The 10,735-nt window shown below is 42.0% G+C and overlaps 1 protein-coding gene across 1 annotated transcript; it reads right to left on the bottom strand.

Annotated features, from left to right (window-relative positions):
* Nucleotides 1-6,329: 6,329 nt before the first annotated feature.
* Nucleotides 6,330-10,735, bottom strand: LOC139372419 (OX-2 membrane glycoprotein-like). Its single transcript, XM_071112129.1, has 11 exons — nucleotides 10,680-10,735; nucleotides 9,753-10,088; nucleotides 8,865-9,161; nucleotides 8,420-8,452; nucleotides 8,159-8,249; nucleotides 7,979-8,053; nucleotides 7,600-7,778; nucleotides 7,413-7,451; nucleotides 7,209-7,271; nucleotides 6,969-7,004; nucleotides 6,330-6,680 (listed from the first exon to the last, which is right to left on the bottom strand). Exons 1-7 carry the CDS (start codon nucleotides 10,732-10,734, stop codon nucleotides 7,745-7,747), a joined length of 921 nt encoding a protein of 306 aa, XP_070968230.1. The 5' UTR covers nucleotide 10,735; the 3' UTR covers nucleotides 6,330-6,680; nucleotides 6,969-7,004; nucleotides 7,209-7,271; nucleotides 7,413-7,451; nucleotides 7,600-7,744.

The following is a 10,735-nucleotide window of genomic DNA, read 5'->3' as shown; positions in this document are numbered from 1 at the left end:
TCTGTTACTTGAACTCTGAAGCATATATTTGGGCTTCAATCTTTTATTTTATTTTTTTATTTCACCTTTATTTAACCAAGTAGGCTAGTTGAGAACAAGTTCTCATTTGCAACTGCGACCTGGCCAAGATAAAGCATAGCAGTGTGAACAGACAACAACACAGAGTTACACATGGAGTAAACAATTAACAAGTCAATAACACAGTAGAAAAAAAGAGAGTCTGTATACATTGTGTGCAAAAGGCATGAGGAGGTAGGCGAATAATTACAATTTTGCAGATTAACACTGGAGTGATAAATGATCAGATGGTCATGTACAGGTAGAGATATTGGTGTGCAAAAGAGCAGAAAAGTAAATAAATATAAACAGTATGGGGAAGGGGTAGGTAAAATTGGGTGGGCTATTTACCGATAGACTATGTACAGCTGCAGCGATCGGTTAGCTGCTCAGATAGCAGATGTTTTAAGTTGGTGAGGGAGATAAAAGTGTCCAACTTCAGCGATTTTTGCAATTCGTTCCAGTCACAGGCAGCAGAGAACTGGAACGAAAGGCGGCCAAATGAGGTGTTGGCTTTAGGGATGATCAGTGAGATACACCTGCTGGAGCGCGTGCTACGGGTGGGTGTTGCCATCGTGACCAGTGAACAGAGATAAGGCGGAGCTTTACCTAGCATGGACTTGTAGATGACCTGGAGCCAGTGGGTCTGGCGACGAATATGTAGCAAGGGCCAGCCGACTAGCGCATACAGGTCGCAGTGGTGGGTGGTATAAGGTGCTTTAGTAACAAAACGGATGGCACTGTGATAAACTGCATCCAGTTTGCTGAGTAGAGTGTTGGAAGCTATTTTGTAGATGACATCGCCGAAGTCGAGGATCGGTAGGATAGTCAGTTTTGCTAGGGTAAGTTTGGCGGCGTGAGTGAAGGAGGCTTTGTTGCGGAATAGAAAGCCGACTCTAGATTTGATTTTAGATCGGAGATGTTTGATATGAGTCTGGAAGGAGAGTTTACAGTCTAGCCAGACACCTAGGTACTTATAGATGTCCACATATTCTAGGTCGATACCATCCAGGGTGGTGATGCTAGTCGGGCGTGCGGGTGCAGGCAGCGAACGGTTGAAAAGCATGCATTTTGTTTTACTAGCATTTAAGAGCAGTTGGAGGCCACGGAAGGAGTGTTGTATGGCATTGAAGCTCGTTTGGAGGTTAGATAGCACAGTGTCCAAGTACGGCCGGAAGTATACAGAATGGTGTCGTCTGCGTAGAGGTGGATCAGGGAATCGCCCGCAGCAAGAGCAACATCATTGATATATACAGAGAAAAGAGTCGGCCCGAGAATTGAACCCTGTGGCACCCCCATAGACACTGCCAGAGGACCGGACAGCATGACCTCCGATTTGACACACTGAACTCTGTCTGCAAAGTACTTGGTGAACCAGGCAAGGCAGCCATCAGAAAAACCGAGGCTACTGAGTCTGCCGATAAGAATATGGTGATTGACAGAGTCGAAAGCCTTGGCAAGGTTGATGAAGACGGCTGCACAGTACTGTCTTTTATCGATGGCGGTTATGATATCGTTTAGTACCTTGAGCGTGGCTGAGGTGCACCCGTGACCGGCTCGGAAACCAGATTGCACACCGGAGAAGGTACGGTGGGATTAGAGATGGTCAGTGACCTGTTTGTTGACTTGGCTTTCGAAGACCTTAGATAGGCAGGGCAGGATGGAATAGGTCTGTAACAGTTTGGGTCCAGGGTGTCTCCCCATTTGAAGAGGGGGATGACTGCGGCAGCTTTCCAATCCTTGGGGATCTCAGACGATATGAAAGAGAGGTTGAACAGGCTGGTAATAGGGGTTGCGACAATGGCGGCGGATAGTTTCAGAAATAGAGGGTCCAGATTGATTTGTACGGGTCCAGGTTTTGCAGCTCTTTCAGAACATCTGCTATCTGGATTTGGGTAAAGGAGAACCTGGAGAGGCTTGGGCGAGTAGCTGCTGGGGGGCGTCTATGAGGGTGCCCTTGTTTACAGATTTAGGGTTGTACCTGGTGGGTTCCTTGATGATTTGTGTGAGATTGAGGGCATCTAGCTTAGATTGTAGGACTGCCGGGGCGTTAAGCATATCCCAGTTTAGGTCACCTAACAGAACAAACTCTGAAGCTAGATGGGGGGCAATCAATTCACAAATGGTGTCCAGGGCACAGCTGGGAGCTGAGGGGGGTCGGTAGCAGGCCGCAACAGTGAGAGACTTATTTCTGGAGAGAGTCATTTTTAAAATTAGTAGTTCAAACTGTTTGGGTATGGACCTGGAAAGTATGACATTACTTTGCAGGCTCTCTCTGCATTAGACTGCAACTCCTCCCCCTTTGGCTGTTCTATCTTGACGGAAAATGTTATAGTTGGGTATGGAAATCTCATAATTTTTGGTGGCATTCCTGAGCCAGGATTCAGACACGGCAAGGACATCAGGGTTAGCAGAGTGTGCTAAAGCAGTGAGTAAAACAAACTTAGGGAGGAGGCTCTGATGTTGACATGCATGAAACCAAGGCTTTTTCGATCACAGAAATGAGGGTGCCTGGGGACATGCAGGGCCTGGGTTTACCTCCACATCACCCGCGGAACAGAGGAGGAGTAGTATGAGGGTGCGGCTAAAGGCTATCAAAACTGGTCGCCTAGAGCGTTGGGGACAAAGAATAAAAGGAGCAGATTTCTGGGCATGGTAGAATATATTCAGGGCATAATGCGCAGACAGGGGTATGGTGGGGTGCGGGTACAGCGGAGGTAAGCCCAGGCACTGGGTGATGATAAGAGAGGTTGTATCTCTGGACATGCTGGTTGTAATGGGTGAGGTCACCGCATGTGTGGGAGGTGGGACAAAGGAGGTATCAGGGGTATGAAGAGTGGAACTAGGGGCTCCATTGTAAACTAAAACAATGATAACTAACCTGAACAACAGTATACAATGCATATTGACATTTGAGAGAGACATACAGCGAGGCAGGTAAAATGGCGTTGACTAGGCAGAGATGGTCGGATTAACTACACACAGAGCCTGAGTGCGGCTGGGGCCGACAGATAAAACATAAACAAACAGAATGGAGTACCGTGATTAATGGACAGTCCAGCAGGCATCAGCTATGTAGCCAAGTGATCACAGTGTCCAGGGGGCAGCGGTGGATGGGACAGGGAAGCTAGACTGGCGAGTATTATCCAGGCTAAAAAAACTGGCTGGCTGTGCTGAAGGTAAAAGCCGCTAGCAGTGGCTAACAATGACTAAATAGCTTGTAGCTAGTTAGCTGGTTGGCTTCTGGAGGTTCTTGAATGTGTTCTAAAAATTAAAAATAATAGCGATTCCGTATCACATTGGGTGAGGCAGGTTACCGGAAGGTATAATCTAATTAAAAATCGAAAAAAGATTGAAAGTAAATATGGGTCCAGTGAGTGGATGGGCTGGCTGGGGATGCGGCGATTCAGACAGTTAGCAGGCCTGTGCTAACAAGCTAACAGTTAGTAGGCCGGGGCTAAACAAGCTAGCAGTTAGCAGGCCGAATTAGCAAGCAAGCAGATAGCAAGGGCTAGAAAGTTAGCCTTTGGGGGACGTTGCGATGGGGGTTAAGTCTGTTTATGCCTCTTCATGCGGTGACATCGATAGACCGGTCGTGGGTCCGGATATTGTAGACCAGGAGTATGCTTCGGTGGTAGCACAGGAGCTCTGGCCGGGCTAGCTTCAAGCTAAGTGGGTGGAAACGCTAGCCAGGAGTAGTCATCCGGAGTTGCGGTTAGCTAGTTAGCTAGTTGTGAAGATCCAGATGAAAAAGTTCAGTTTGCGGTGGGAATCCGGGGATAAAAATAATAGGTCCGTTATGCTCTGGTTAGAGTCGCGTTGTTCGAACTGGCGAGAGCTTTCTGAGCTAAAGGTTAGCTGATGACCGCTAGAAATGGTTTGCTGACTGATAGCTGGTAGTTAGCAGTTAATTCTAATGAACTTATCCTCTGCAGCAGATGTAACTCTGGGTCTTCCTGTCCTGTGGTGGTCCTCATGAGAGCCTGTTTCATCATAGCGCTTGATGTTTTTTTGCGACTGCACGTTCAACATTCTTGAAATGTTCTGTATTGACTGATGGACCGTCCTTTCTCTTTGCTTATTTGAGCTGTTCTTGCCATAATAGGGACATGGTCTTTTACCAAATAGGGCTATAATCTGTATACCACCCTTACCATGTCACAACACAACTGAACGCATTAAGGAAATCAATTCCACAAATCAACTTAACAAGGCATACCTGTTAATTGATATGCAATCCAGGTGACTACCTCATGAAGCTGGTTGACAGAATGCCAAGAGTGTGAAAAGCTGTCATCAAGGCAAAGGGTGGCTACTTAGTAGAATCTCAAATATATTTTGATTTGTTTAACACTTTTTTGGTTACTATATAATTCCATGTGTGTTATTTCATAGTTTTGATGTCTTCACTATTATTCTACAATGTAGAAAATAGTAAAAAAATAAAGAAAAACCCTTGAATGAGTAGGTGTGTCCAGACTTTTGTTGATGATTTACTTACAGGAGAGTGAGACCAAATCATGGACTCTGGACAGAGTGGATTTCAGTTGTAACAAAAAGGCAGTTTATTGAGTCAAAAGATATCTTGCCCTGCAGTTTTAACGTGCACGGACCTGATTCATTTAGCTCAAAATGGAGTTAGCTGAAAAAGGGCTTAGACAAAGGTTACAACAGTTTTTATACATAGAATAATGTAGGTGGAGTCTTGTCGTGGTGGTCTTCTGACTGGTCCCAAAGGGTTGGAGGCGGACCTGCTCCAGCCAGAGCAGGAGCCCCTATGGTGCAGAGCAGAGCCTTCTGCTCTGGGCACCCGACCAGTAGAGGGGGGATGGAGTGTGTGTGTTTATGCAAGAAGGTATTTATGTGTCAGGGGATCGTGAGGTAGGGACTGAAACTGGCAGTTTATGGCTGGGAGTAGGATGCTTCCTGTTCGAACAGGGGTGCGTGCAATGACTTGAGTCAAGCGGATAAGTTTGGCGCTGTATAATATATGAGCTATGTGTATGAATATATGTATATATGACACTTTTGACCGGCACAGTACAAGCAATTGGCTAAACGAAAAGACCTTACCTCTTCTGAGATGTTGGAGTCCGTTTCCTGGTGCTTGACATAGGAGCTCAGCCAAGAAGGTATGAAGTAAAAAGGCTGCACTGTTTTCCACCTGCATCTCCATCCCGAATCTCCCCATTGCCCCCCAGCTAAATTAGGGTACAGTTAGCTATTGTTTGTGTATTTTACACTATGTTGAGGTAAAACTCGTATAATACTTAATACTTATATGAATGTCAACCCTAACACATGTTCCTGTCATCGTCATCAATCAAATGCATTAGTTAGAAACTACTGACTACCACCACCGATTTCTGTATGCTAGCATGATGCGACCAGTTTATACCTATGGGAGTTAGAATTTAGATATATTTTTCTAAACCTACAGCGAAAACAGCCAATTATATCCAAATCTGATTTTGGTAACACATTGTGGGCCTGTTACAATACATCAATCATGACAGATTTAACAAATATCCACTTTGTTAGATTTGTTGAATGTGCGCCAATACAGCTTCCTTCCTTTTACCTCTTTACCACATCTATCCCCATTACCTCCCAGATCTCTTTCCAGGACAAGGTATCATACATATGTTTTTTTATTTGTGCACTTGTTCTGATAGCCTTTCGTCAAAGTTATCCATGTTTGTTGTCAAGGCAGTGCGTTTGTGTTTATACAGGATGTACCGCCCCCACCTAACGTCAACCAATCATGTCAATGCCGAGCTATACGGAGCCCTCCGAATTGTTACAACATTTGAGGCGCACAGCATTGATTGACAGAGCTTGATTTTGCCTCCGCAAGCACCGGGAGGCACTACAATTGCGCCTCACCCTCAGTACAGAGCCTCCGGAACACATGTTCGGATCAATATTAAATTGGCCTTTATAGTCTATAGGTTATGCACTGAGCCAGTCCCAGAAATCCTGCTTAATGTAAGAGGTGAGAACTCTACTGTTCTACTCTCACTCTTATTTCTGGTGTGTTTAATAAGTAAACAGTAGATGGTGCCACATTCTGGAAGTTTGAATTTTAGCCCAACAAGCCCAGCCACAAACTGAGGGATGGAGCTGGAGAATAACCACTCTCAAAATCATCAACACAGCTACAGATGCAAACCAAGGACTGACAATCCATGAGATTGACATGACAGTTTAAAATATTTTCACACAATAGGCTACATTGTTTTTAAATTTTTTTACAATGAATGAATGTTTTATTGGTTCTTTTGGAATCACAGGGAGGTTTGGAGAAGTGCAAAATAAATAATACAAGAAGTGCAGAAACGTTCATGTATCTAAACACTGAAAAACAGACAGGGAGACAACAAAAACATAAAACAAACGGATAAAACAACCTTATAAGAACACTTCTAACAGCAGCTGTGACTAATGTGAATATGGCACAGACAGTAAATAACCCTATTAAGGTATGGCTTAAGTAAAGAAAGTGAGAGAGACAGTTTTGAGTAAAAAAAAATGATCATATTAACCAGATTAGTCAATAGTGATTTGGTGTGTGTGGCAATGTGATGAGAGTCACTCAGTAGTCGTCATCTTCTAGAAGGTTTCTGAGAGAGAAAAAAGAGGAGCAAACAAAATGGCAATATTTCAAATGGATGAATACACAGGTCGTTGTGAGGAAGAGTGTTTCTTCTGTACAAACAGTAGCCTACAGAAATAAGATGAAATGACAAAATGTGAACATGGTCTGACAGCCATTGTGGGACCAAATGTTTAACTGCCAATTATAGTCTTAGCTTAATGTAGGAGATAAGAGATAATAAATAGAAGATATGAAATAAAATTAAGATTGTGACCTCTGGTGCTATCTTTGAATTAGAATGATTTGAGCTCACCTTGTTACACCATCATCTGATTCTTGAATGGAGATACTGTAAAAGGAGAACAGAAATGTGGTTTGTTTTGACAAATGTAACATGATGAGCAACACAACAGAAAGATATTAACATGCAGCTGAGTGCATGGATAAGGAGAACATGACTACTCTATGACCACCTCAACAGTACATCATTTCAGAGCTTCTTCCTCAAGAAGAGAGACTACAGCAGAGTGAGAGAATGAAGGTGTAAACCTACCTCTTTACAGCCTCCTGAGCTTGATGCATCCTGCGCTTGGCTGACGAGCTGAGGGATTTTATCCTGAAACAAAAAGGCAATTTTTTTGTTATGTTTTATTTTTGGGTCATTGTAATTTATACTAAAAGCTTTTGTAACATTCTCAATATCGTCTGTTTCAAGCTTTCTATCGGGATAACCAAATAAAGTTGTAAAAATACTCACATTGATGGACTGGAGTTTGGTGTGTCCCTGAAAGATGTACTGACAAGAACAATTTGTTTTTAACGTCATTGACTGATGTTAACATGACCACTCTATGACCACAGACATGATTCCAAAGTTTGCTCAATGAGAGAGATAAATATAGAAGACAATCAGAGACTATGAGATAATAATTAAGTAAGCCTACTTCTTATTCATCCTACGCTTGGTTGACGAGCTGGTTGATGAGTGTGACCTGAAAAAATAAATATACTTTTTTGTTATCAGTATTATTTATCTTAAAAAGCTATTTCAAATACAAGTGTTTTAATCTATCCAGGTGGTAGGGATACTCACATTTGTGATGGACTGGAGGTTGGTGTGAAACTGAAATAAATCAAAATAAACACTGTACTGACAAGAACCACATCATCGTATTCATTATTCTTTTATTACAATTATTTAATCATGAAGAATGTGTTTTAACCTGTATAGCAAATATTCTCAAAACATGTAATTGTCATGTTTCATGTTTTCTTTCAAATAGGTATCAATCACAATCCCTTAAATGTTCTTTAGGGACTTACTGTTTGGATGGTGATCTGTTCTGTTGTGTCTTTAGAGGAGTCATGCTGGTTTCAGGGTCCGGTATGTTTTTTTCTCTGCACATCAGAGATCAAGTGGCTAAGTCAACTGAAAGCAGCTAAATCACATATTGAATTCATAGTAACTGTTTTAAGTTAATGATTTGTTTTATTTATCTCTACCTGGAGGAGGTTTCTTTTCTATTTTGCCACCATATTACACAGAATACAGAGATGAGACACACTGAACCCATCACTGCACCAATCACTGCACCTGTGAATGAGAGAGATGTCAGAAGAAGACAGACGTCAACTTCCCAGGTACACTACACCAAAGCCTCATACATGTTAATATGGCTCTGCACTACACTGAAAGTTGAATAGGAAAAGAGCCAGTCGATAGGTCGATTATGACCTGTCATTATTAGAATAACAACCACTTACCAATGATCCTGTCATCAGAGACCTGAGATTGAACTAGAACAGAAATACACAGGCAGTACTTCATCATGAACACAGCTAGTACTTCATTGTGAACACAGGCAGTACTTCATCATGAACACAGCTAGTACTTCATTGTGAACACAGGCAGTACTTTATCATGACCACAGGCACTACATCATCATGACATCATCCTTATCATGTCATGTTCAGGGTAGCAGGTAGCCTAGTGGTTAGAGCGTTGGGCTAGTAACCAAAAGGTTGCTAGCTCAAATCCCCGACCTGACAAGGTACAAATCTGTCATTCTGCACCTGAACAAGGCAGGTTCAGGTTCAGGTTTAACTCACTGTTCGTCATTGTAAATAAGAATGTGTTCTTAACTGACTTGCCTAGTTCATATATTGACATTTTAAAAAGATGGTGGTATTAATCCTAACCATTTCTCACCTGCAAATGAAGCTTGATCACTAGCTGGAATCACCTCTGAAACCACCTTGATGGAACCACCAAAGGATAGTGAAGCAACACACCTAACCTTTTTGGCAGTCAGACTGGATACTACCACTGTTGCAGTAGTTGTCACAGTGACAGTTCCATTGGGATGGGTGACATCGACCATGGTGGAATGTTCTATCATGATGTCATCCCAGGTTACTATAGGAACAGGTCGTCCAGTAGCAGAACAGGATAGAGTGGTGTGACTGTTGTTGGTTTGTGTGATGAGGAGTGAGGGTCCATACAGCTCTATGGGACAACAACAAACACAGTTCACAGTGAATGTAAATACTATTATGTATTAATTTACATATTTTACTAAATTATTCCATTTACATGATTTACTAAATTATTCGCCATCACTATCCAGCTACCACCCGGTTACTCAACCACTCCTCATCAGAGGCTGCTGCCCTATATACTGTACATAGACATGGAATCACTGGCCACTTTAATAATGGAACACTAGTCACTTTAATAATGTTTACATACTGCTTTACTTATTTCATGTATATACTGCATTTTAGTCAATGCCACTCCGACATTGCTCATCCTAATATTTATATACTTCTTAATTCCATTCTTTTACTTTTAGACTTGTATATTGTTGTGAATTGTTAGATACTACTGCACTGTTGGAGCTAGGAACACAAGCATTTCACTGCACCCTCAATAGCATCTGCTAAAAATGTGTATGTGACCAATAACATTTGATTTGATTCCATTTTGATAAATGCTTGCAAGACATTGGATGTATGATCTGATAAAATGTCTCCCTGAAATTCTGAAGAAGTTGTTCTGGGTCAGTCATTTACAGTACATTATGTTATCAGATTTTACCATTGACTTTGAGGCAGGTGGTTCCACTGATAGCTCCCTCTGGAAAGGTGTTAAACAGACACTTGTAGCAGGACTCGTCTCCTCTTGACACTCCTCTGATGACGATAGAGCAGTTCTGCAGACCCTCGTCTTCAAACTCCACTTTCCCCTTAAAACGTAGGTTGACATGGGGACCGTGTTTGCTGTAGGAGGCTACATATTCATTCTCCCCAGTTGTCACTTTTTGCCAGGTGACTTGACGCACGTCTTTGGGTTTCATGAGCTCACAGTTTAAGTCTGCATCTTCTCCCAGGGTTGCTGTGACAACCTGCTGTGTTCTCACCAGATGAGAGAGCCCTGCACGAAGACAGTTACACACTACTTAGTACTTACAGTACTGCATTAATGGGATACATACAGTATACAGAGTACAATATTGTGGTGTAGTACTCATAATGGTCAGAAGGAGGAGTACGGAGGTAGGGGAAGTCCAATCTAGGCGGGAGGAAGTTATGAAGTTATGCATGAAGGCACCTGTAAACTGATTGCAGTATGGGTTCATGTGTTGAATTATTAAAGTAACAAAGTATAGAATGTGTGGACATCAGTGAATATAAGGAACTATGGCTATAGATTAATCCTCTTACTTTGTTCACTGATTAAACCATAGTTTATACAGTGACTTTCACTACACTGTACAGTTAATACAGGGAATTTCACTACACTATACATGCATGCATTTCACTTCACTACTATAATTAAATGTATCTGTATAGCTTTTAATGTATCTGAAAAGTTAAAAATAAATTCAATTATGAATCTAGTGTTGTGAAATAACAGATTTGAACAGTAAAGCACATATCCTAAGAAAAACAACAGTATCAGCAATATTTTGTCAATAAAAAGCTGACAAACGCAGTATATCATGCATAAAACTGATTCTCTCACCTTTAGGTAGGATTATCAGTAGAATAAACAGGTAGTTGTAGAGTGCAGGACACATG

This window comes from Oncorhynchus clarkii, chromosome 18 (genome assembly GCF_045791955.1).
Source record: "Oncorhynchus clarkii lewisi isolate Uvic-CL-2024 chromosome 18, UVic_Ocla_1.0, whole genome shotgun sequence".
Taxonomy (NCBI): Eukaryota; Metazoa; Chordata; class Actinopteri; order Salmoniformes; family Salmonidae; genus Oncorhynchus; species Oncorhynchus clarkii.
Note: the sequence above shows the minus strand (reverse complement) of the source record. Positions and strands in the feature narration are given on the sequence as shown.